Source organism: Betta splendens, chromosome 3 (assembly GCF_900634795.4).
Source record: "Betta splendens chromosome 3, fBetSpl5.4, whole genome shotgun sequence".
Taxonomy (NCBI): Eukaryota; Metazoa; Chordata; class Actinopteri; order Anabantiformes; family Osphronemidae; genus Betta; species Betta splendens.
The window spans coordinates 7,530,245-7,558,207 of record NC_040883.2 but is presented as its reverse complement, the minus strand read 5'-3'; the positions used below and the strand labels follow the sequence as shown (position 1 = coordinate 7,558,207).

At 48.1% G+C, this 27,963-nt stretch overlaps 1 protein-coding gene across 2 annotated transcripts in view; it reads left to right on the top strand.

The window, feature by feature from the left end:
* Positions 1-27,963, top strand: part of cdh8 (cadherin 8) — a 78,632-nt gene that overhangs the window by 19,738 nt on the left and 30,931 nt on the right. For both annotated transcript variants that reach the window (XM_029145499.3, XM_029145497.3), the window contains exon 3: positions 15,078-15,372. In XM_029145499.3, coding sequence (XP_029001332.1) covers positions 15,078-15,372 — 295 coding nt within the window. The remainder of the gene's footprint in view (positions 1-15,077; positions 15,373-27,963) is intronic.

Genomic DNA, 27,963 nt, shown 5'->3' with positions numbered 1-27,963 from the left:
GCAGAGGAGTGGGCGGCGGAGTGGAAGTGTCATCCTCTCTGTAAGTGTCACTCTGTCTCTGCGTCTGAGTCTGTCTGTTGCACACGGACAACGCGAATCCACTTCGCACCTGCTTTCGTTTTTTTTTTTTTAGGTTTTTTATGTTTTTTTTTATACATATGCAAATGCACGAACTTTTATTTTGGCGGTTTTCATTTTTGGTACGGCGCTTTACTGCCCCGTCGTCGCTGAGCGCTGTTGCACTCAAACACGAGAAGAAGATGACGGAACCTTGAACAAATTAAACCTGACCAAAAATATTGAAAAACATTCCAGGACTGCGGTTAATTTCTATACAGCAATTGCAAATTCTTCCGTCGAATGACTCATGACTCTGTTGGATATTAAGCCAAGAAAAGCACATTTTCAGGCCCAATTAGCTTCTTCCAGGTACAAAGGTAAACAACGTTGGTAAATCTCAGTCCTTGGGATGCAGAAACAACAAAAATAATTCCTTAATGGCTACGCTTGATCTCACCCAGGGACACTGGGATGGTGCAGATAGTGGATATACAGTACATAGCATTTTTATGCACTTGCCATAAAATAGTCTCAGTTTTGAAGTATGTTTTCAGGCTCAATACTCAAAAGTGGCGTCGTGACTGTAATAACCTATAATATAAGTTATTACAGTCACATGAAGCACATGAATTAGCACAATCAAAGGGACTGGATCTGGGGCCATGTGTCGGACCGATGATGGTGACAGAAGGAGCGGTTTGACAGCCAGTCGAGTCCAGATTCCTCCTCGCTGCCGTGACCAAGTCAGACTGAAGTGTCAAAACACCTCACACTGCTCCTCAAAGCCCGGCCGGGAAGCAGCGTGTCCCACGCAGCGGCACCGGGGCTCGGTATCGGCCCAGCGGCTGCCTGCCTGCAGCCGGGCTCACGGCGCCACGTCCCGCTTCCAGCGAAAAACAGCTGAGTAAACAGAACGGTGGAGATGGCGGTGATGAGGCCTGATCTTGTTAAATTCTGCACCGGTGGAGAATTCCGCCCTGCACCCGCCCGTCATCCTTTGCCTCCTTCACAGACACTAGTCTATTAGTGGTGCTACCTACAGTATCGAGTCTCGCGGTGGGCGACCCGATTGTGTGAGGGAGCAGGACAGAGAGAGACAGCGAGGCTGCGGGTCGGAGCCAGACTCGCTGGGATTTTAATGGCTCCCGCGTGCCAAGCGTGGTCCTGTGGCCCCGGCGCTCACGCGGGGCCTAATCAAAAAGCCCACGGCGCGTGAGTGACAGCATCAAAGTGCATCTGCATAGCGAAAGGAGCGCGCCCAACTTTGGGACCTCTTCACAATTAAAGCGCTGGCTGGAGTGGTTTTCTCTTTCTCGTTCCGCGCGTAAACAACACTAGCGCTTCTCCCGTTCGCCTGTGTTCGCTTGTGTACATTATTCCCCAACTCTTCCGGAGGAGAGGCCCAAAGGAGGAGGAGGGGGAGAATTAAAAAAGAGAAAGCTGAAAATATAAGAGAAGACGCTCGGAGAAGCGCTGGAGAGAACGACGGAGCGGGTGAGAACTGGATTTCACACCAGTACTGTTTGTTGAGCGTTTTAGTGCTGCTGTATGTCAAAAAAAAAGAAGAAGATGTGCAGAGTAAAAACATCTTTGTGGAGTACGACAGTGTGAGCAGAGCGGCGGTGGCCGACACCAACAATCAAACACGACTTAATTGATCGTCCGGGTTGAGACGTTTCAGCAGTTTAGGTTTCATCAGATACCATTATTTTGAAAAACCATTAAAAACCATTCTCCCACAGAGACCTTAAGAAACGGCCGTGATGAAAATGTGTTTGTCAGACTCGCGGGCTCCGTCTCCGTTTCGCTCCCTCCCATTAGCGGATTGGCTACTCAACTGCTGTTTCCTGTCAAGGGAACTGCAAAACTCGGCACGAGCCAGAATGATGGAAATTACTTTTCTGGCTCCTCTGCGTGGCGCTCGTGCGAGGCCAGAGGAGTATTTCAAATGTAATTGAGTTTGGTGTGTTCACAAAGGCAAAATGGCGTGTTCTTGACTAAAATGATGCACATTATTTCGCTGTGGGACGCGCTGCCAAACTTTTTAGCACAGCGCGAGCGTGTTTACTTCCATTTTGTTTGTGTGACTCCCGAGCTTCTGGATTTGGCTTTGATGTTATTAGGACCCGAGGTCGCGCACAGTTTTCTGGCACTCGCTTGATAGATGCCTTTGGGAATACAGCGAATTCGGCTTCTCTTACCTGCAGCATAATGTCAGCGACAACCTGGAGGAGCGAACGCGGAGTAAAAATGCTCTATTTGTCACCGGCTCCTAGCGGCCGTTTCTCCTACGCTGTGATATTGTTTGTTCCTTCACCCGCCCGTCGGCCCCGTCAGCGCGGGTCAATAGGCTCCACCACCGCCTTTCTGCCTAGGTAAGCGCTTTTGGCCCGCGTCTGGAGCGACCGTGCGGACGCCGGGCGCCGCTGGCGGAGCCGAGAGGGTGTCGGACAGTGGTTGAGATTGATGAGTGTTTGGCCGCTTTGCCTGTGACCCCGTCGCATCTGGCAGGAACAAAGTCATGCAGGTGTGACAGCCAGCATCCATCTAGCAGTCAGCTGTTGGAGGGGGGGGGTCTCACACACGCACACACACACACACACACACACACACACACACACACACACACACACACACACACACACACTGCAGATTGTGTTTTCTAGGCTGTCTCATAAAGGCACACGGCCGCCAAACAGGGCAGGCGCACACACACACACACACACACACACACACACACACACACGGCTCGCCGCCTTCCTGGCAAGCGTCAGCATGTGTCCTTCCAGGAAGGAGTCGTTTTGCGGCGCTGACTTCCCTCAGACGTCTGCGGGCGCTCGTGTCTTATTATGGGAGACAAATGGCACGTCGCTGCAACGCCGCGTCCCGTCTCGTTAGCCGCCGACATGACAAGCGGCGTCGCGCCTTTCATTTAATTGTGTCCCCTTCTCTGGTTAAACAGGAGCCGTGCACACACACAGCCACACGTTGGGGATGTAACATGTTGATATGAGGCAGATCGTGCGTTTCGGTTCATTCATACATGCTGTTGTCTGTTGTGATAGAGGCTTTTAGATATAAACACATCAGAATGACAGGAGGGACATTATTTGTTTTTCATAACCACAATTAGCATTAATGGACATTGATTGTTTTTTTTCCTACTGATAAATGCAATTTTAATACTTGGTGTCAAATCTGACTTGTTTCCTCATTAGGTTAAAACATTTCACTACACAACTACTTCACAGTAAGAATAAGTCTGAGGAGGTTTGGTTTAATAATAACAAGTTACCTTTCAGCCTTTTCCCTGTTTGTTTCATGCCATATCCCTGGATCCTCTCTCCCAGAACCCCAGATCCTTGTCTTCGCAAACAAACATGCACAGGTTGTGGTTCCACGGCTTCTGTTCTATCTGGTATAAACTGAATTTTCTATCAGGTGTCAATAATACTTCACCTTAGCTTGTGCAGTGGCTGTTTAGCTTCTCCAAGGTCCAGCTCTAAGCAGTCTGCACTTCACTGGAGAGTGCAGGTCACACTGCTCCTCCTGCATTTTGTTGGTGAATCTTTTGGTATATATGAAATATATATCCTTACAGTATATATACAAGAGGGGAGGCACAGCAGAGAATACAGAAACTGACAGGGTGGAAATATCAGTCTCTCCTGACCCTGACGCCATCTTCAGATGATGTAGTCACGTTCTGAACGGACTTATTTCAACTAAAGGTGTACGTCTGAATTGATAAATTCAGACGTACACAGACGAGTTGGTAAAAAAAAAAAAGTATTTTTTTGCAGAAAATCTTTTATTGTCCACGATGGTCTCTGGAGATCATTTGAAATACTGGCTTTTCACGACAGATATTCACAAACCCAGTCTCAAAACAAGCCCCCCGGAGCCGTGTGGCTCAGAATAGGCGCTCATAATTGGCAAATAAGGCCTTCAAATACAAATGACACGTTAGTAAAACATCATGCAGACATCACGCCGGCCCGCTTTAATGCGCTTGGTGCTGCTCCAAATTGTCCCGTAAATAACTCGGCGCCGTATCAGGCTGATGCTGACATTTAAGGAGCGGGGCCTGAAAGCAGTCATGCAGCTTCTCTGTGCAGTAAAAGCATCTCTCAGCCGGGTGGTCCACGCCACCATTGTTAGAGTGCCTTACTGCGTGGAGCCCCAGGGTACTGACCCCCCCCTCCTCTTACTCTTCCACCATCGCCAACACTACCCCCCCCCCCCCCCCCCCCTTCCGTTGGCATGGAAAGCCCCCGTGAGCCTCCTCTCTGATGTAAATCACAGGTAGGGGAAATGTGAGCTCGGCTGATGCACCGGCGCTGTGCCGTGAAATCTCTGTTGACATTACCGACGGGCAATTCCAGAAAAAGACACGGAGCGGGAGCGGGAGAGGAGGAGGAGAGCGATAAAGAGGGAGTGCGAGCGCGGGAGAGCGGGATCGGAGGAGACGTGAGCAGTCACTTTTGACTTTCCTACTTTTTTGACTCGCTGCCTTGTCTTTGTCTCGCGGATGATTGACCGAGCTCAGCGGGCTGTGTGCTTTCATCCCCATTCGCTCATTGAGATTTGGCATGTTTAATGATTTTGCCCCCTCCCCCTTTTCATAGACTGACACTGAGGAACTACCTGTTTTCCACCGGTCTCACAAAAGCCCCTTTAATTCGGCGGCTGCATCCTACAGCTCCAATGCCCCGCAGGCCTAACCTGCTTTCTTGCTTCTCTTTGCGTAACCTTTTAACAGACACAGATTGATTTCCTTTTCTAGCTCTGGTAGCTTTGTTATATGATCACAAGGTGTGAGAAAAGTCTGGATAACTTGGAAATGAAGTGAAAGAAACAAGGGAATCAGGGAAATGGGTTACGAGAGCCAATTCCCTCGCCCGCCTCTCCTTTTTCAAGCACCAAAATGAGCCATGAATGGCTTTTTCTTTTGTGTATGAAAATATTTAGTTGTGTTTCATCTCAAGTGCCACACTTTAGATCGCGCGTCGTGCTGTTCCTTGGTTCTGTTGTGTTGCCTTGGCGCGCGGAGCCAATGGCCCCGTTCCGCAGAAAGAAAGACAGGAATATGTTGGAGATTTGTCTAACGCAGCGGACGGAGGCTGAAGGAGTTCGTCTGGGAGTGACGCGCTCGTCGCTCGCCCATGGTGTGGAGCGAGCGAGGGAGAGAGAGGAGCTCGTCGTCGCAGACGTCGCATGAAACGGGACGCGTCCGTCTCCTCTCCCTCGTCTGCGTTTCCAATGCTGATTGTTCCTTTGTTCTCCTCCGACTCTGCCTCTCTCTCTCTCTCCCTCTCCCTCCCTCTCTCTCTCTCTCTCTCGGCTCCGGGCCTGTGTTCCAGGCGCCGTGTGAAGCGCGCCGGGCGGCATCATGACACACTGGGGGAGCGCCTGCGCTCGTAGCCGCCGTCCACTCCGAGGTGATCTGACATCTTAAAACGATGCTCCGCGCAAACGCACATTCGGTCGGACAGGCGCGTTGACGTCGCCGCCTGTCCAAGAGACCCCCTCCTCGGCCCCCGACCCCCCCCACCAGTCTGAAGCTGGCTGCCAAGTGCTTCCGTGAAGAGGATGGCTTAATTGTTTCTGCCACAGCCATGCCTCTTCTTCATTTTTCTCCCTTTCCTTCCTAATCCCAGGGACGGGAAAATGGAGCTGTTATTTGCATGTCTAATGATACTCGATATCACAGGGCCTCTCAAAGGAGAAGGCACAGATGATTATTAATATAGCCAATGAAGCACTCATTTGCGCTGCCTTTTGTTCTTAGGCCTGAGCAAACGCAGCTTTTCAATACCTGACTATTAAAAGCTGCATCCCATAGAGAGGCGCGTTAGCTTTGAATGAGGATCCCTCTCTCCGACTGTTTGGATGCTGGCATTAGCTGCAAAATGATGCTTATATTAATAACGTTGATCCTCTAGGGGTCCTAATTTTAAGTTATACCCTAATTGTTATAACAGTCTTCTAACTTTTGGTGGTATACAAAGGAGCCGCCTGCAGTAGAGACTGGCTATGAGAAAAGCAAAAGTGCTTAGCCAAAGCTGTCAGAGCCCATTATTGAAGTCTCCATACGGAAACGTCATTGTATATATGCAGGGAACTTCACCAGCAGAAATGCATGGCTTCCCAGCAGTGGCAGGTGGCATTGAAACTGGATAATTTGCAAGGTTTCTCAGGTTGAGAACAATGACTTTGACAGCTCAAACAGCCACTGTGGAGCACATCTGCATTTTTTTTTTTTTTCGAGGGAATAAGTCCCTAAGAATGATTCCGGCACTGCATGTCTCCCAATTATGGAAATTTCTGTACAGCTCTATAGACCGTATATGAAACGCTTCTCGAAACATGCTGATTGAAAAGCGAAGGAAAATATCAAAAATGATTTTTATCCCTGGAGGTTGCTCTTTTTTGACGATTATAGTCAAACACAAATTAGCAGGTGATGTCGTGGAGGTTCCTTGTGACGGTTTAAGACCATGTGTTTGCAGGTTTCTTCAAAATGATAATGAATTAACATTAATCAAGTGATCTGCCTAAGAACATGCAACATCACTGCAGCACTTATTTCACCATTTTATTGGCATTTTGTAGTGAGGACGATATGAAACGTTAATTGATTGACCGATTGATCTCAAACATTTATTGACGATAAAGAGGTGACTCATCCTCATATCTAGTCAATTTTTGGTATTTTTGCTGGGTTGGTACATTTGGTGAATCATCAGACCACTCAACAGGATGCCAAGTGGTTAGAAGTACACGGTGTATCTTTTCTGTAGTATTTTGTAGTTTTTCTCATAATAGAGTAAAAGAAAAATACTTGAACAAACTTAAACTCAATGGAGCTTTTGCTGTTTTAACGTCTTTGTGGCTCATTGGCATGAAAATAGAGGAGAAAAAAATGCATCTCCATAAAAAGTCCTCCCATCACTTTACTTTGAACTTTTTTAACTTCCTCCGTCACTTTCTTCGCTTTCTTAAACATGAGCTCCGACATCTCCGCCGCGCGACTAACGAGTCAGCGTGCGGTGATTGCGACATTTAACAAGATCGCGGGATCCGTGTTTGACAGATGAGTTTGTGATCCACATCAACGCCCGTTTGCTCAGTGCGAGCGAAGAAAGGAAAAGAAAAAGAGAAAACGAGTGAGGGCGGGAGGGAGGGAGAAGGGAGGGGGGGAGGCAGACGAGTCGCCGAGTAAAATGTTGAAATATGAATTACAGACCCGAGCAGGACCATCTGGACCGAGAAAACACACATCATAGCGCAGAGCCGGCACATTGAATTAGACTTGCTACGGGATCCATCTGCACCTCATGAAATCAATCTCATTCCTTGATTTGATTAGGTCAGCCGCACAGAAGAAAGAGAAAACTGTTGTGGTCCTTCATTAGGCTTGTTTTGTTTCGCGCCGCTCCACACTCACCCACCTTCGCCACGCTGTGTATACTGATGAGTTTGGGGCCCACAGGTAGGTTAATGACAGTAGTCGAGGTTAATGCTAAAAAATCTCCCTCTATTTAACACACAGCGTGCGCGCCGCGGCCCCCGTCGCTGAGCTCATTTACACTTTTCCACGGTTCTGTCGCCTTATTGTTCCGAGCGTTCCTTCCTCTCTCGCTCCCGTTCCCTCCTTCTTTGTTTCTCAAATTGCAGGTTCGCCTTGCAACAGCGTAATTCGGGCTGCGGAGCTGTTTACAGGACACACACGGAGCTGCTGTGAATTAGAGAAATGCATTACACTGGATTTTTTTTTTCCCCTCCTCATTTTATTTACCTCTGAGTTGTGCTGTCGAGGGCTGCGTCGGGCACACACCACTGAACAGGCTGATTGTCTAATGCTCTCTTGTTCTAACAACAGCGTATAATGAGCAGGGGACAAAATCCATAGTGAACATTCCCTGCATACAATAGGTCATTCTTGAAGTGAACAGCCTGGATGTGTTAATGCAGAATTGTTTTATTTTCCTATTTCAGATTCTGTCTCCGTCGTGATGCTCCCACTCTGCTATGATTAAAAAGCAGCCGCACTTACAAACAAAAGGGCTTTTCATGGGTGGCTAAATCTAATTGTCTTGGCCTCTCGTACTTAAGGTAGCTGCTTTGACTTATTGACCACAAGCAGTAATGTGCCGGTGGCAGTGAATGCAGCATACAGTATGTGCCACTGCTCAAAGCCGGACACATTAGCCCTGATTGACCTTGGTAGAGATCACACACACACACACACACACACACACACACACACACACACACACACACGCACACACACACACCACGGACAAATCGTTTCATTTTTAATTCAACTCATTAATTCACGATTGCATTAGACGACAGTAACACAATAACCGACGCTCGCAGACGACTCGGTTCCAGTAACGGGAATATAAAGCTGGAGGATGTGGAACGTGGAGAGGTTCTGTGTTGATTGTAATCACTCTACCTTTTTCTGAGTGGCGATGGCTTCAATTACAAATCTCCACCTTTGCTTCTGCGTGGGTCACGGCGCTCATCTCACCGCCATTGTCTCAATAAAGGCAGAGTGTTGGCGATGATGATGAATGAACAGGAAGACATGCAGGGCTCCCTTGGCCTTTTCTGCTCCTTTGAGCATTTTTTGACCTCTCGGATGAGCAATATTGATTATTGCTCTATTTCAGCAGATGACCAATAATCGCCATGGATTTAATTCCTATGTGGCCACAGGAGGAGGTGAAAACAAACATGTTTTATCCTGAACTGAAAGAAAAATCCATACTTGTTCACGAGAGGAGTAAAGAATTAATGAATCGTTTGAAGCATGTACTTAACACCTTTAAAATACGCCAAAATTGCTACAATTTCTATTTCTATACTTTTTCCCATTTTCTTTTTCACGTTCCAGCACCACTGATGTTCACTATATGGTTTTTCTCCAGTAAATCTGTTGTGGTTCACACCAGAAGGGGACTTTTCTGTCCAATTTGATAAAACGGTACATGCCATGAGACAGACTGGAGGGAAAATGTTCCCAAGAATAGCTAAGTGTATCATATATCATGCATTGCGCCATCTGTTCCGTACATTCAAAATGTTATTGCAATATTTAGAATTACAGATTATTCATGTAGGTGTAATTAACGGAGTCGAAATCCAACAAATGAGACGAAGTTCCGATTCATTTCCAGTCGTGTTTGAGCAGAATCTATCTGGAGTAACTATTTATGCTACGGTTGCCTCAGGGTGTGCAGATGGAAAATTAAAAAATGGTGGCTCTAATTTTACCACTTTTGGCAATGGATTAGCCCCTGTTGACTCCCGATTGCAGCGCGGAGCCATCTTGAATGAAGTCTTTAGATTTATTTCGCGGGCCTGTGTCGCTTTGACCAGATGAGGGGAACTGGGCCATGTTAACTGGCTGGACTGAACAGGGAAAAAAAAAAAAAAGGTCAACATCTGGCTCCTCCAAAAGGTGCAGGGTGAGTTCGTCCACACAGCGCATGGCCTTGGGGTTGCCATACATTTTACATAATAGCATGCAATCTGCTGCATATTTAATGGTTAACATGACATTTCCCTCCCAGTACGACTGCCCGGCACGGCCGCGCAACCGCAAGCCAACCCGTCCTATTTGCCGCATCAGCTTCACAACAGCGATGCATTATGCAGCGCGTTCTCATGCCGGTTTACATCATTCCGTACACTGAATGTCACTGAACGTTACACGTGCACTTGTGCAATAGTTGCAGTGCTTTCCACTTACCGCACTTACTGCATGCGCCGCGTTTAAGCACAATCGGGAGCTACTTGTTTCACCCGCCGCACTCCCACTTCACTACGGTTCAAAGGGAACGCGTTTATGTCCACATTCCAGCTCGAACCCATTATCTGTTGCTTAAAGGTGACTTCACATCGCTGCAGCCTGTTTCTTGCCGCCTGAGTCATATTTGGGGATTACACATATCTCCCTCGGCGCAGCTACACCACAAGGCCCTGGGTCAGAACCCACCCGTCAGTCTCAGCTCGTCCCAAAGAGACGCGCAGCTCAGCCAGCTGGTCCCAGACTAAAACCAGTGGAAGCTGGGGGAAATTTAATCTAGTGACCGTTTGTGCTATATACAAAACCTATAATTACATTTATTGCTACATAAACCTCCAAGGTCACATATTTCACAGTAATCCTCCCAATGAATTCATAAATGACCCCGGAGGTTTAGTTTATGAGCTTTAGGGCTGAAGCACCAAGTTATACAACCCCACAGCGCTTACCCAAAGTTGCATCAGTGTTAAGAATCTAATTATGTCATATGTAATAACGGCCATATCACTCATAGTGGCCATTTTTCAGCAGAATGGGAACTTTTTGAGTGGAGCACCTACATGGAGCCGTGGGTGAGGACGGGTCAGCTGGTCTGTCTCTGGGCAGGAAGCGATGATGCACCGCGTGTCCTGACACCTGTCACTCACGGCCGGCGTTCTCATTTTTCCACCCGGTGACCTCCGGAGGTTTCTGTATTTTATTTTCTGTATATATAGAAAAAGGCAGTGAAGTAATCGCCCCCACACACGCGCGCGCACACACACACACACACACACACACACACACACACACACACACACTAAAGACTAAGCGAGGCGGAACGTGATGCCGCAGCTGCGCGCTGATGTGCAGACAGAAGCTGACGAGCTGCATCACAGTGACAGCGCCCCCCCCCCCCCCCCCCCCCCCCCCCCCCCCCCCCCCCCCCCCCGCCTCCCTTCACTCTCCCCCCTGTCGCGTCGTTCCTCCCGGTGCATAAATGGGAGGACCCATCGTCCCATCCAGCGTTTGCCCTGACAAGAAGCAAAATCATTAGTTCCATCTGCCGAGCTACATATGTGAGGACGCGGAGCCGAGGCCCTTGGCGGAGGAGGGGCGGGAGGTGGGTTGGAGGGGGGGGGTAGCGCCTGCCGACTCTTCCTCATTAGGACACCGTGATTGTTCAAGTGATTGCTGTAAAAGCTCATCTTGAGCGGGCGACTGACATATTTCCTCCTCCGCTGACAGGCTAAGCAGTCCCATGCAGCCCCCCTGATTGGGAGTCGTGGCTGGCGGTCGCGGTCGCGCGCGAGCGCGTGAGCGCGGCCGAGCGCTGGCGCGGGATAATTCCTGCGCTCGCGCGCGGCTCCGTTCGTCATTGCGCACGGCGGCTTCGCGGCGCGCGGACGTCTGTCTTCTCACCAGCAGCGGCAGCGGCGCGACCAGGAAGGGACTCATTATAATAACACAGCGCATTGACTGCTGCCGTTATTATTTCTTAGTGATTGATTCTGTTTACGCCGATGCAACGCTACAGTACGAGCACCGCTTACTATAGCACCGAATGGAATAAAGCTGCGCGCGCTGATGGCCCCGTGGTTTGTTGCAGTACGAGCCTATAGTAAATGTCAGTCAAGTTTAACAATAAACCGGGACCACGCGCTGCGCGTCTAAACAAGCACTCCGTGTCCAGAACTCTGCACCGCAGCGTGTCGTTATCCATCATCATCTTGTTTTCTGAATGCCACAGTCAATGTCACTGATTGTTGGTGCTGTTTTAGTTGCCCAGGCAACTCTGTTAATGACAGGGACCCGTGGCAGACCCCCACCTCCACACACACACACACACACACACACACACACACACACACAAAAGCATCACCACAGTAACTGTACTCTCTGAGCGTTTGTGCTAAAGCTAAGGCGCGAGGCGTTCAGGGGAATCATGGCCGCCGACTTCCCAGAGTTCAAGTGGCTGACGATGGGGTGATCGAGCGCCCGGCGTTCCCCTCTCGAGCGGAAAGCACGCGGCGTGTCATTTTCCTAAAGCAGGGGGATTTATTCACCCGCCTCCTTCATTGTTAACTTTTTGGCCAGGAATGCGGATGGCGTCCGCCGCCCAGGCAGCCAGACAATGTAGTAACATAATTAAGGTGTCAACTGTTGCGGTTCGTCCACGAGGAGACAAATTAGCGCGCTGAAATGGAGAAGCAGCGTCGCCGGTGCCTCCCGTCGCTTCCGTTGGTTCAGTTTATCCTGTAGCTGTATTAACAGCAGCTTGTTACTGTGAGTGCTTGAGCGAATGTGCTGGGTTTTGGGGGGGGTCCAGTATCAGCCCACCCGCTTCATGCCTCATCACAGTCAGATCCAGAAAGCTCCTCCTCAGCGCCCATATTCCACCTTACACTCTACGCACGCATGCGGCGCCGGACGGCTCGCTTCCTGACCGGACAATCTGTCGCCGTCGCTAATCAGCCGCTAATTTATAGATATATCGCAAGTCGCGGCGCAGATATGAGAAGAAATGGACAAATCGGTTTGCTGATGCTGATGACTTTGTTCAGTAAAGCTCATTTCCCTTCCGTTCTCTGCTAAGCGGCGGCATCAGTCATTCAGCACACAACGGAAGCACTATCTTTAGTTCAGCATGTTCTGTCCAATTCTGGGTTGTTTTTGTTCCACCTTGAGCAAAAACCCACCGCGCCGAGACCCCTTTACTGGATTTGGACTCGGCCCTATCCCCAGCAAACGCTAAAGAGGTTAGCGTGTGGTCAAAATGTGATCTGACAGCAGCAGGTTCTCACAAAACGACTACTTGACAACACGTCCTCTGTACAAAGTGTGAAGCCGTGTTGTGTTTTGCAGGAGGCAGTCTGCAGTGGCAGTGCACCAAGCGGTTCTGTTTGGTACATTGTCAGGATAATTGACGTAGTTATGAGCAAATGCCAACTGTGAGGTTGTTCCGTGTTGCACGGCAATGTTTCAGTCGAAAGGAACACGGTTTGCTTCTCGGCTTTGCTCGTTCAACTCCACCTTTGGATCGGTTAAACCAGTGAGCAGACGCGAATAAACACGTGGCTTGTTGCAGCCTTTTTAGGTTCATTTGAATTAAACTGAGGATAATGAATTCTTAGTTGTTTAATAGCCTTTAAAATGGCCATGTTTTGTCCAATTCTATTACTTCATTGGCCATTTCTGTGTGCGCATTAGGCCGGATTTCCTTTATTGAGATGCAATATTTACCTGCGTTATTATGAACTTATTAGTCGTCTGTGAGCTGTTTTGAATAGCATTAATCAGTTTATGAGTGTGGCTGCATACAATCGTTTATTGACTGATTAAAGGACGTGCCTCTTGAAAGAGGGTAAACAAATGAGAACGCTTCTATCACACGAATAGGCAAACGGCAACGGTGCCGTTTGACACAGCTGGGAAATGTCCAAACTGGACTGGATGTTTTTACTGCACTTCTGAAGGACTTGCAGTTTGTACAATGACAACTGAGTTTAGATATTTGGAAATACAGTGTAATCGAAATATAGTTGCGAAGGATGAGTGTTTACAGTAATCTACCACTCTTTTCCAAGAGCAGCAACAAATGTCACAGTTTAACACGTTTTACCACAAAACTAAAACTGAATTTGACAGGACACAATAACACAATAAATACAAAGAATATATTTTTGTTCAGCTGACAGTATTAGTGTCAAGTAAAGAAGTGAAAATGTCAGTAGCAAAGTACACTGGCTTTAAATGGTTGATGTGCAGCTAAGAATATATATGATACTATGAATGGCACAATCAGAACCATTATGCAGGCTGAAACCTTCGACGTGCCTCAGACACATCACACTACACACAACAAGTCACGTATAGTGTAGAAAAAAAAAACAAAAAAACAATGACAGCCCATCATTAATTTCAGCTCATTTAAAGAGTTTCTCAGTGTGCAGGATGTTGCGAGGCATTTGTGTTAATGAGCCACATCATTCATGTGAAATGATGGCACAATTAGGAAAACAAAAGTGCAAGGTGTGACAATTTAAGCGAATGTGCTTTGTCAGTGTCGGCAAACAACACCTCGGAGACAGCATATGCATAAAGCCGGCTTACAGCAACGTTGTAGGGGGTTTGGAGGTCAGGATTTCCAGCGGCAGTCGTTTCGCCTTGCTATTCCGCACCCTAACCGCGCTCCCGCGGGGATCTCCGCCGAGGCGCTGTGGCAGGAAACGAAATGAAAATTGCTGAATGCAGATGTTTTGACACGTGCCCCGCGTGGCCTGTAGCTCAAAAAAAGAGAGGAGAAGAAGAAGAGGAGGGCTGCCAGCCGGTGTCACTGCTGCACTGAGCCCGATTGGATCTGAAATGCCCGGTTCGGTGCCGCGCTCCTTCTCTGTAAGTCTCACCTTGGGGATCAAGAGGCTCACGCGAAAGGTGACTTACAGTAAAAGAAGTGCTCCCCGTGTTTCTGCGAATCGAACGCGGCCTCCGTTGCATTTTACCGCCTTCCGCTTCCTGTCTGACCTCTTTCTGTCCAGGTCGCTCCTCCTGCCGGTGCTTTAACGGCCCTGTGTGGCATCGTCAGACTCATTACTTCTACTCAGGCGATGCGGTGCGAGGGAGCCAACCATCGAGCCTAGCGCATAATTCGGCTTTAGCGAACTAATGAAAGTGCAATTACAAAAATAATGAGGAACGCGCGGTATCGTCCAGTAACTTTGGGGCCAGTTATTTGTGAGCATGAATCATCACGTGCAGCGCTTCCTCTTTCATCTTTTTCTTATAAATTCCGATACCATTCTTTTCTGGCCTTATGAAATTCACGTTCGCAGCAATTCTAGCTACTTCATTTTGGAAATTTTCATACTTCAGGGACCAATATCCTCCACAACGCGTGTTTGTATGATGTATTTGTAATGCATAACGAGGAACAATGTAGGCTAAGGTCCATTTTCTGTGCTACTTACAAAGTTATCGTCCCCAGTGGGCCTCATTTAGAAAAGTGCGGGCTATGTTGAGCCATGTTTAGTATCCCTGCTTCACTAAAGCACAGCAGCAAAAGCAGCACATTAGCTTCATGTTGTACACTTATATGCATTTATGTAGAGTACATGGTCGGAAGCGTCCAGAATGTGCTGAGCCCGGCAACTCTGCACCAAGCTTTAACTGAATTTCTCTCTTGTTTGTTTGTGTTTCTCGCTCCTTTCCATTGCAGCTCCACACGGACTTGGATGTGGGCAGCAAGAACATCAAGTACGTCCTGGCGGGCGAAGGGGCAGGCACCATCTTTGCCATCAACGAGCTGACGGGCGACATCCACGCCATGAAGAGGCTGGACCGAGAGGAAAAGGCCGAGTACACGCTAACAGCCCAGGTCATTAACGCTGACACGGACGAGCCGCTGGAGCCGCCGTCCGAGTTCATCATCAAAGTCCAGGACATAAATGACAATCCGCCACAGTTCATCGAAGGCCCGTACCGAGCGTCTGTTCCAGAAATGTCCGCCGTTGGTGAGTCACGACAGGCCGACTTCATTTCTGGGCTCGGCCGCGTGCCGCAGCCTAATCAGCGTGTGAGATTTGCAAGACGGCCGATCTCTAATGGGCTATCGCATAAAAATAACGAGCGAATAAGGACAAGCGGAAATGAGGAGGCATATTTACATGCTTGTCTGCTACGAGTATCTGGGCAAATGAAAATGCAGAACTGATAAATCAAATGGAACCGCCAGGACTTTGTCCCGTGCCCAGTGCCTCTGTGGCTGCTGCTGAACAACTGGCGTGAACGTCAACACACGCTGACGCTAGCAGGGCCGCCTGATGCTAATGTTACATCCTCTACAAAACAGCCAGCTAATAACACACGAACACACGCTAAGCTGCTCCATTTTGCTATTCCCCGCTTTGTAGCAGGTTAAAGGTCATGCTAACTGACAATGTGGACTATTTGTGAATGTATGAATTTTTTATTGTTTTTTTTTAACATTTTTCTCGCGTGCAGCCAGTTATGCGATATAGAGTGGATGATTGGTTTGATCAAACATTTATGTGATGATTAGAAATCTCAGAGCATAATATTTCATGCCCCAAAGAAAAAAAAAGTCTGGAAAAGGCAAAGCACAGAACAAACAGCGTTGGACTTGCTCATTTTGTATTAAAGACTTTCAGAAGCGTACATGTGACCGTACTTCCTCCCAGTCATCACTCGCACACGTTTCAATTGAAAAAATCGCACATTAACTCGATCAAACTGTTAGCTCACCTCACTTAGCTTCACATCAATGACTGATGCCTATTCCTCTTTAAGGCTCTCCTTCAAGCCCGCAAACAGCTACACAAACCACTGCAGACGCTTCTCGTTTACCGTATGCTAATATATTCATGTATTCACTCTCTCACGTACAGCCGTGCATTTAAATAACTACTGTGCAATGATCACATAATTCAAATGTATAGCTCATCTAGAATAAGCAGGAGTCTGAGTGAATCAGCACAATGCTGCTTTTCTTGTTGTTGTTTTTTTGTCCTGCCAGCGGAGCCTCAACGCTGACCTCAGAGCAGCAGGAGCCTTGTAGAAAATGCATCTTTCCGTAGCAGGAAGGAGATCAGAGAGCATCTTTATGCCGTTTTGACATTGGCGGGGTTCAAGCAGGGGTGCTGAGGTCTGTTGTTAGGCGCGATGTGCTTGTTATCATGTTTCCTCATCGAGCTTCCTCTTGTTACCTGTCACAAAGACGACATAACACGCAGGGGCAGATGGTGCCGCGGCGCGTAATGGAATCCGTTTGGCGAATCCCATCTGCAGGTTCTCGAAGGGAACGGTGACTCCGCTTCGGCTCCTCGCGATCGCCGCGGCTGGGCCTTATTAGCGTCTGCTGCCGCCGCGGCGGCGGCGGAGGCAAAAAGGAACAAAACACACTGCAAAAGTATCCGTGTAAACACAGAATAACAGTGAACTCTTGTTGTCTGAACTGTGTTACTTGATCCCTGCTGCTCATTGTTTTGGATCTCAGTTGAAATGTACCGTGGCTCTCCAAGGGTTTTTGCTAGTGCTGTGCGGGGACAGCCATAGTGAACGGGAGGAGAGGAAAGTGCCAGTTGACAGCACTCCGTGATTTGCCACTGGGAATAATGCATAAGAAATGGAAATCGGCGTCTCTTTGTTGATTGTTGTTCCCTTTTGTCACTACTGATTAATTAAACATTCGCAAATGCTCAGTTGTTTGCTTGAAAGGCTTTCTCTTCCTGCAACTAGTTTTCCTCGTGTTAAGTTTTCATGTGCTGCGGCATTATGGGAAAGAATCAGGCGGCCCGGACAAACAAATAATAAGTCATTCATCTCGCTCGCCTCATATTCATAAATCACCCGTTCCTTTACCGCGGAGTTTCATCTGTATCGCGCCGAAATGAGAATTCGCGCCGGACTCGGATTAGGGGCCGCGCGCTGAGCGGTGGATAACAAATAAAATTCCACGGGAAGGAGCAGCACACGATGGGAAGCCGGGGAGCAGAAATCTGCGCATCAACGAGGAGCATTAAAATGTAATTATGGCACATGTTAATAGATGCGGCGTTAACATCTGGTATTGAGTTGAGACAGTGCTGAGTGGGCTGATGCATTTCTGCTTAGCGGGACCATGCTTGCATCAAGTCAAGGATCTGCTACCCACCATTACGGGCTAGATGTCCCAATGATGTCATTGACTCACAAAGCTCGTCAGTCCCGCTCCAGGCTTCATCAATGTCTCAGCAGCTCCTCCCTTATCGGGAGTGTATCCTTGCGGTATCAATGAGACGAGCGACAAATATCGTCACCCTCCTTTTATCTGTCAAGGACTAAAGCTAGATAGAAAACCCCCTCGGTGAATGTCACTATCCCTCATAGGAAGCGGTCCCCACAGCCGGATGAGATATGTGACATAGGCCACAAAGGTTGCCGTGTTTCCTGTGTGCGGAGGTGCATAGAGGTTAATGGGAAATGAAGGAGAAAGACCTTTTGTTCTTGCTTTAAAAGGACTGTCCGGAAAAAGACGTGTGGCTTTCTGTGACTTTTCTTTTTTTTCTGACTTTTACTTTATGGTACCTGAAAGCTGAGAATGAACACAGCTGCCTTTGTAATTGTTTAGCACTGAGGATGTGAGGAGAAAGGATGGCAGCTGGTCTGGCCAGTCAGAACGTACAGTACTTGGATCTTATGAGCTTATGGTTCTGCCAGTGGGGGCTTTGCTTCACTGTACACATGTGATGCTATAGGGGAAAAAAACGGTTTCTATAAAATATCAGATTTTCAGCAACTAGTAAAAAGTAATGTGTTTTTTTAAACCCTTAGATTACCGGGCGTGTTCATATTAGCTGTGCAAAAACCCAATGCAGCATTTGAATTCATTACAACAGCGATGCAGTCAGACATTCAGCCGACACACAAGCAAATAGAGAAAGCCCATAATAAAACAATAGAAAAACTGATATAGCGATTAGAGCCACACACGCACTTTGGCTAAGGTTAGAAAAGGATTATAGTAGTGAGCAAAGGTTAATCGTTAAGCTAACAAGTCACTGCACATATTTAACACATCACAGCGTCGTAATCTTTCTTTAACCTCAGCCAGGCCCCGTGAAGGCCTGTGCCGCAGACACTGTATTATTGGATTAGAAGAAAACAGTGCAACAGTAAAACTATTCACTGATATGTTTAGTTTTAAGAATTTGCTTCCTGGAAAAAATCACACCATTAGTTTTATTACTAAAGCTGAAACTTCAATATTTAAATCAAATAAAAGTGCAGCTTATAGCCACATACAGTTCTGTATATCATGATATATAATTGGTTTGTTTTACTGTCTCTGTTTGACCAAGGGCTGTGTTTCCTCTAATTCAAACCTTGCTTCACATCTCTTCAAGAAAAGGGACTTTGTTGCCTACTTGTTCAAACCCGGCCATGATTGGAATAATAATTCATGTGCACGAATAGCACAGATCTCACAGGATTAGTAGATCCTGTTTTCCTGATAATGGGGTCTTCGACTTTAAGGCCAGTACAAGCTGACAAATTCCCCCCCGTATGTCTGTCGGCCATATGCTGGAATTATGAGGCTCTGCTACCCTTCTGCAGCTAACAAGGGGGTGGTGATGTAGCTGGAAATTACAAAGTCTGCTCCAAGTGACGCCTCAGGTAATTAGGAGGAGGTCGCGGGACCCTCCCTCCCGCGCCGGGGGGTGGCGCGAGCGACAATAATTGCCACACGGCGAAACAAACTTGCCGAAAGTTGTTTTGCCGGGCGAAGTCGCGCGAGAGGCGCCCCGGGAGTGTCGAGCTGTGAGTGCGCTTCATTATCAGGGCGATTAATAAAGGCGCGCGTCGACAGATGGCCCGTCTCCTCTTCGCGCGGCCCGTGCTCCCGGAGACCCCGGCAAAATGAGTACCTGTACGGAAGCACGGATCGCTGCCAAATGTGTCAGGATCTGCTAAATTGGAGCGCGGACGCAAAATTGAAGTGACATTAATAGATTACCTGGAGTTGATTTGCATTTTCAGAGTTATTATGGGTGTGGATAACGGGACTAACAGGCACAGCCGTCTACGTGGGGCCTTAATGATGTTTCTGATTACGCTCTCATCACCGGCGGCAGCTGGGAAAATAAGTAAAGGCTTGTCATCTCGGATTTGGACGATAAACGAGCAGACTTGATCAAGGGGAGCCATATGGAAATGAGCAAGACGCGGACCTGTATCAGAGCCCGCCGCCTCTGCCAACGTGCAACGGGACGTGATTTCACGCCGGCGTCGCGCTGATCCCGCGTCACGGAAAACGCGTGTGATGGAGCCGCGTGTCGACGTGTCCACCTACTGTATCCATCCATCTGTCTGTAGCCGCCGATCACTGCTTTACACTTACTTTCAGCCATCTTTCAGATCAATACGGAGAAAGATGAGCTATTTTGAGAGCATTTCATGCTCCACTTGAGCCAGATGTTCTATAAAAAAATCCTCTTCCTTGATATACCTAAAAATATTATTGGGCTTTGCTGATGTTGCAGTGAATCTGTAACATGTTTCAGCTTGGAAAGTCTCATTCGCCGCAGTATGCTTTAAACGCAGTTTAACTTGTGTAAACCCTCGCAGTATTTCAGGGTCACAGCAGCCCACATAAGCGAAAGAAGCGCATATATAGTGCATCTTTTATCTGGCATTTCTCCGCTGAGCTCGGAGCGCAGTGCTGAGGGCGAGGGTGGCTGGTGTTTGTGTCTCTCTCGTCTCTGATCCTAAACTCTGCTCTGCAGCTTGGCAGATGGACCAAGTGGCAGGGGGCCCTTGGCCCTTTAACACAGCGTGCAGCTGGGCCAGCGCTGGGCCGGGGCACATCTGACGGGCAGGCTCCCGGGCCGGGCCGGGCCGGGCCGGGCCTGGTGAGAAGGCTGGTGGCTGGACGGCTCGCGGGCGGAGCTGGGGGGGGGGCGAGACGGGGTCAGAGGAGTGAACCTGGCCAAGGCTTTGACTCTCTCAGGCCTGTCCAACCTGCCAGGCGGCATGCACGCCAGCCTGCCCTTTCTGTGTTCGCGCTAAATGGGGAGAGGACAGGCCTCCGAGGCAGAAAGGATTTAACTGACACGCTGGAGTTTCTCTGTAAATAACCTGCTACTCTTATCTATCTCACCTCATTTGGCAATAGCATCTGTACTGCTGTGTGTGTGTGTGTGTGTGTGTGTGTGTGTGTGTGTGTGTGTGTGTGTGTGTGTGTGTGTGTGTGTGTGTGTGTGTGTGTGTGTGTGCGTGGGTGTATTTGTAGCTTGTTTTTATTCACCTTTGTTTGTGCCTGCGCCTCCTGTCACCTGTCAATAACCCCGGTGACTCGCTCCTTCTCGCGTGTATACATTTGTGTTTTCCACTTCTCTCGCCTGTAGCTACAACCGGCAGCCCGTAGAGTCGATGCTAATTCAGCATCTCCTGTGTTTCACACCGAACCCTTACGAAGTCTATACAGGGGGAATAAGGACAAGTCAGATATTCCCTTAGCGACAACATATGTTGTTCCGATGTGGGGAAAAAAAACAACTAAACAAAACATGCACAGTCTCAGCTGCTCAATATCGCGTACAAATGTGTATTATTAATTCATCGAATGTTATTTATTACCCAACATATCTCTAAATTATGTATGTAACATCATTAGTCATTGGTCCAGATACAGTAATATAATAAGCCATTTAGAGCCTCCTGAGGCATTATGTTTCCTCCAGATAATGTGGGCAGATATACATGCACACAATGTATATACTGTGTGCGATTGCCTGCATAACTCATACGAAACCAAAAGCATAGCGTGTCTGTGTTAACACTCACTCATAAAGATGGTTGTTCAGGTGTAATTTATCCCCGCTCCCCTGTGTTGCCCACAGAAACACACTCTCTTTGTAAGTCCCTGTGACCCCCCCCCCTCCATCTTTTGCTTTCATGCACACACTTTTTGCTCTTCTTTGCTGTATTTCTCGCTCCCTCTTTGCTTGCCGTCGCTCCCTTTTGCGAAGCTAGTGCCCTCTCTCTCCCCCTCTTCCCTTGAGGGAGAACAAAAAAGTAGCCGGCTTCTAGGTAATGAAGCCCTTCAATGTGATCTGCATAAGATTGCCTCCCTTGCTGGCCTGGCTGCCTTGCCCTGATGAATAGCAAAAGACTCTCAATGAGAGTAAGGACACAAAACAGCCTTCTCCAAACCCACAGTGTTGTTTCTTGAACAAAGTCACTTCTCTTTTTTTCCCTCTTTCTCTTTTTTCTTTGGCCCGTGAAGTGAAAGGAGGGGAAAAATGAGAAGGAAGGAGGTAAATAAGAAACAAAGTTCATGAAAGGGAAGGTCAATGAGAGACAGCGCGTGTGTATTTGTGTGTTGGCGCATGTGTGCCGATGTTACGTGTCTGCTTTTGCAGAATGCGTTGCTGCGCCGAGTGGATGCAATTAAATGGATTTCATGCAGAAGGTACAACAGTGGTACAATAGGACACAAGGGAAGCAAATGTTGACAGCAAATTTTGTTTGGCTGGATGTTTTGGTTTTTTTTTATATCACATAAAGGCTACAATGTTAGAATTCAGACCTTCCACATTCCAGATTACACTTCTATTGTACAGAAAGTTTTCGGCCGCTCGTGACTCGCTTTTCGCTGGGCCTGTTCTCGCATACCGCCGATCATTGGGCCGGGGTCAGTCAGTCAATCCGAGAGTGAAAACAGCAGAAACACGGCCGACGTGGGGGACTGATCCGGGTTCAGCGTGTCAGCTGAAGACACACCGGCTCCCGCTGTCTCTATCTGTACAGTGTGTCGCACAAGCCAGTATTGTTGTTCTCATTGACGTGGTTCATTCCCCTGTGAAGCCAATCCATGAACCGGCTGCGTGTCCCTCAAGTGTAAGTAAGATGCTGTGTGTGAGTGTGTACTCAGCATCTATTCAGCGCCCTCCTGAACCAGACTTAATGTAGCTGCATCGCAATTATCAATTCGTCCTAATGGGTTTTATGGAACTAGTTCCTGTTTTGCATTAAAAACAAAATATTGTGTACTTTTGCTGCGTTTCAGTGTTCAAAGTTATCAAAAACAGAGATGGGCTCCATTAGCGCAGAGTGTAGCAAAAATTACATAAGGCAAACACTTTGGTTGAAGAAATAATGTGGTTTTGCTTGAGGGTTTCAAAGGTCCCTGTGAACGGTATTTGCTCTCGCGACGTGACGGTGTCGAAGCATGCGTGTGGTTGAGAGCGAGCAGCGCGTGTCATTAATGGTTCTATGGCAAGCTCACCTGCATCTGTGAAGTTTGTCGCGACCGTCACCTGCATTCATTAGGCGGGTGCGTAGCACACGGCGGCAGACGGGGGTCTGGTGGAGCTTGCCTGAAACAAAAATATTCTCCCTCGCTCCGTGGTACAGTGCGCCACTCACTAATTGCCTGTCGTCCCTGTGTTCTGCAGATGACACACTGAGCCGGGATCATTCACTGCACTGTCTTTCCGCGGCGCCGCCGAACTGTACTACATGTTCTTGTTTACAATTTTTGTGGAGAGACTTTTTTTTTTCTATCTACTCTGTCGTCGGTGTTAATTTATCTGCCTCTGTGTAAACAACAACATCTATGCAATTTTACAAATTAACTTCGGGATGAATTCATTAGTGGTGATTAAGAGATATTTTACAGACTTTATGCAACCAAAAAAAAAAAAAAGTTGCGTTTCAAAGAGCTGTGGAAGTGATCTAAGTTTCTGATGTGTGGGTGTATGTGTGTGTGTGTGTGTGTGTGTGTGTGTGTGTGTGTGTGTGTGTGTGTGTGTGTGTGTGTCCTTCTCAGCTGTGTTACATATCAGCCAGAAGTGACAAGGGACTGCTAAAGTCATGCTGGTGAGTGGGAGGTCCTCTCTGCATCACTGCTAAAGCAGGCAAATGAGGTGGGGGGTGTAGAGTTTGTGGGGGGGGGGCTTTAGTTCACACCTTCAACTTGGCAAACGCTTACTCATATCTGCTAAGATGCCAGGATGCTTCCTCGCGCACATTCGTCAGGGCACAGCCGCGGCCCACCTTTTAATTATTAAAGAAGAGGAGTTGTGGATCTCTCATGTTGTTGTAAGGGCCGCTCCTCTGACCCCGTCTCCCTCTTTGCATCCGTTTCCCGCTGTGTCATGTATAGTGTGTTATTCCCACTTACCCTTGTGTGTTTTTTTTCAGACAAGCAAAGTGCTTTTGTTCCATAGTTCTGCAGCCAAAAGTCAACAACAAAGTGTGTGTGTGTGTGTGTGTGTGTGTGTGTGTGTGTGTGTGTGTGTGTGTGTGTGTGTGTGTGTGTGTGTGTCTGTGTGTGTGTGTGTGTGTGTGTGTGTGTGTGTGTGTGTGTGTGTGTGTGTGTTGAAGGCTATGCACTCTTGTCATGCTTCGGGTGATTTTACCGCGTTGAGCAGCAAGAACAGGATCCCCTGTGCTCATTCCCCCACGTCTGCATTATTAATTGTCTGAGGTACCGACCATAGCTATTGGGACCCTGCAGGCACGAGCACTCCTACCTAAAATTAAAAGCCGTGATTGCATCCTATTGAAAGACATAATAACACTCTTTAAAGTTACATTTCGCTCAAGCAAAAAAAAAAAAAAGACTGAATTAATTTAACTGCAAGAGAAACCAAGCAAGGAAAAAAGGGGCACAAAGAGGAAGAAAACAGGCTGTGAAAATATCTTTATTAGCTGTTTTCTTTCCTCGCATGTGCTGATGCTTTTGTGTCGGTGCACCTTCAAGTGGCCACAGCCAAGATTCATGTGGCAGGATACAGCCGGTGTTGGAGGGGGATTGGTCAATGCGACACAAATGGGGGTGGAACACATTTATCAAGGTGGCAGAGATTTGAGACTAGAAAGGCCCATCCAATCAGCGGCGGAGAATAAAAGAGTGGGGGGGGGGGGGCATAAAAGTCGGCACAGCAAGGTCATTTGAAAAAGAAGCTGCTAAGACGAGAAAGATCAAATCTCCAGTACAGGCTAGCAAGGTCCCGCTCTTGATGGCTGTTCCCATTAACTAAAACCCTCCACTGACTCATATACGGTCGCCTCAGCTCCGCAAGGCAATGAAGGAATAATAAAAGAGAGAAAAGCCGAAGTTGGGCCATGCTTTTATTTTGTCATCAAAATGTATGGGCCTGCTCGTGCTTTATTTTGTTAATCTTTCCATTGTAATTTCAAATAGTCAGGTTTTATTGTGCCTTGGTTCTGAACCCTCCTGCCATCCAATCATCCTCCACCAATTATGTAATAAACTGCAGCACATTTATTCTTATTAATATTTTATACTCTTGACATATGAATTAGGCAGTGTGTTCTTTGTCTGACAAACTAGTCAAACGTACCTGATCCCTTGGCCCTTGGTTTGTTAGTCGCACATCCTCCCAAACCACTTGGTTTCTCTCATTACTCTGCTAAATGTGCTGTGACGCCTCGTTCGTTCATTCATTCAAAAAAGAAAAAAAAGGAATATTCTGCTAATTTGCGTGCCACATAACGATTACGCGCGCCACAAAGAAAAAAAAAAAATCTGCCGAGCTTCGGTTGTATAGGAACGTAACGCGCGCGCGCGCGGGCGTGCTCCTCCCCGCGTGCGCCCTGGAACGTTGGCGGCTGTATTGCTCTCAGGGTTGCAGTATGGATTTAGTCAGTCTGAGGTTTTACCACAGTCACAGTCTGTCGTCCACACGCACACACACACGCACGCGCAGGCGCGCGCGCACACACATAAAGCCGAGCGCACAATCACACAGGCAGTCGATGCTACAGCAGGTTTACTATGTCACACTGGGGGCTGCTGTGTAATTGGGTGGATCTGCTCTCCAGCACGCTACAGAGATAGCCCTTTAAATTTTCACTTCACTTCAGAGAGTGTAAACAAACCTTGGGATTACTTGGGGGTCTAAATCCACATTCCAGCCCATCCGTCGCCCTCCTGTCATTCTCCTCCGCGCCTTTCTTCTCTCGGCCACTTACTCCGCCGGAGACGGGGCGCTCCGCGGACGTTCGCTCATTATTCTCAGCGCGCTCGCGCGTCGGCGTGTCCCTCCGCGTCCTCTTCCGCGTTAACAAGTGTCTGCCTCCGCCGCGCAGCGCACAGGTGGGCTGCGCGCGCCGGCCCGCGCGTCAGCTGGCGCGCGCAGCAGGCGCGTGTGTCTCAGCGTACAGTATGTGCCGGCGCAGGCACTTTATGTGGCAGCACGCGGCTGTCTGTCTGTGTGTTCCCTGTGATGGATTGCTTGTCAGGCGGCGGCGTAGCGCCGCTCTCACCGGCTGACGGAGACATTAAGTCACCAGTCACGTAAACGCAGCGCGCTTCAACGTTCCCCTGGGGAAATGCGTTAACCCTTCTCAGTCCGGGCCGGCGTTTTTTGGATGATGGAGTGTGTTCCTCAGAAGGGGCTCACTGGTTAAAAAAAATAAAAATAAAAAAAAAATAGGCCTCAGTTCGTTTGGGTTTGGTGGAGTTCGGAGCTGTAATGTGTTTGTGTGGGTGGTGTAGGACCTCTGTCACACATTGCTTTTATGGGCCAATTGCTGGAGTTATGGGGCTACAAACTGTGCGCCACCACTTTCACTGAGAGGCTCCAGGCCTTGTTTTTTTTTTTTTTAACCTCTGCAGGCTGTGAGAATTGAAAATATGTAACGGAGCGAGAACATCTTCTCGCACCGCAGCAGCCTGGGGGAGTTGTTGCTGTTGTAGCGAGGTAGGACAACGTGGCTCTGCTTCGTCTGTGGAGCTGCTGCTTTTCATGGAACATGAATACAAAAGCCTTTAAACAAATGGAATTGTTCTATCATAAACAAAAGTGCTACCTGGAGTATGTTCCTAAAATATACCGTAATATTATATCTGCAGATCATCAACAACCTAAAAGCTTCTTTTCAAAATGTCCGGCAAATAAGGTTATGTCTCGGGTTAAATCGTCCAGAAGTGAGACCTGCTGTCCGTCCATTCATGCCCACGTTGTACTTTTCCCTTTTTGCGCAATGACAGCTCGGATCGGTTCCAGCGCCCCCGCGACCCCTAACAGGATGAGCAGTTTAGATAATGGATTGATAGCACGGCTCCACTCACTTCAAGGCAGCGATAACGGGGTCAGACAAAGCCTCCGACACTAAAGTCTGCCATGTGAAATGCCCCAAACATTTCTAACTCCGACCGATGGTGTCACCTGTTCCTAAGACTCCAGAGGTGGCGGCGCGCGAGGCGGGTGGCGAGGACCGGTTATGAGGCCTTTGGAAACAATCATCAGCGCCGTAATGAAAGATGAACCGATTCGGTCGCCTTGGAAACATGACACGCGACGTACAGTACGGTTCTGCATACGATCCCGAGGCCCGGTTCACGCAGGCACTGCTATTTTGGCGACAGCCTTTACATAACTAATTCATATCTGCTCTTAAGTAATAGCTTTGATCTCCGCTGTTCGCACTGAGTCATGGGCGCCGTTGATGCATTAACAGCAAGTTTGTTTCCCGACTGCGGCTGCATTTCTCTCTTTTTTTTTTTTTGCTTTATGCTGAATCGTGTCCTTTTTTCCATCATCCGAGGAGCATAATTCACACTAAACGCCCTCGCCCCCGTGGCAGAGTTCTCAAATTAAGCAACATTTTGTTCATTTACCCGTGATAAAGTTGTTCATTAGACAATACACTTTGCCTTATTCTTTGTTATTACCTTCCCATTGTAAACGCCTTGGGAGCAATTAAACATGTGAAGTGCCCAATTTTCCGTCCTTGACTTCCAGTCCTGAACTCTATCTGCATGTTGCACACATTTCCTATGAACTAATTAAAGTGAATCAATGACACAACCCTTTAAAATGGCAGCATATGTCACAGCCATCAGCAGGGAACAAAGGACCCTCTTAATTATTTTGTTCCCGCCGTTCCTGTAAACGGCTCGTCAAGGCGGCAGCGCTCAGCGGCCGACTCCTTGAAGGGAGGCCACGTACGCACAAACACGCGTATTGTGTACACGCGCACGGACGCCGAACCCCCCCCCCGCCCGTTTCCATGGGACAGCTCACTGTCTGTATTATAAGAGAGTAGTAATTGCGCTACAGCGGTGACAGTGAAAGCACTTAAAGCGACGGTCCCCGTACTCTTCAAAAGTGCAGCATCCCTTATCCGTCGCCTCCCTGGGGAACAATTTCTCGGATGCTGACAGCCACGTCTTACGTACACCCCGCGTCTGTGCCTACTGTAAACTATCCTTTGACCCGTGTTGCATGTGGCAGAGTGTAATTTTGAGCGCGATGTAAACACACGTGTCTAATTTTCTCAGTGTGTCCCCTACTGTAGCTTTACGTTGGACGACCCAGGGTTTAGCGCTAGCTTGCGTCCTGTTATGAAGCCCGATGGCCTGAGGGGGACTTGTAATGTGAAATACTTATATCTTCCTGATATGAAATATCGCGGCCTGGGCTGCGTATCACAGCAGAGCTTGGTGGAAATGGTGACAAATGAAGAGGGGGGGGGGGGGGTGCTGCTTTGAGGCCGCACTGGCGGATGCCAAAAGGTTCACACGTGCCAGTTGTTTATGAGCATGCTTATTTGTTTAAGGGTTTCCCTTA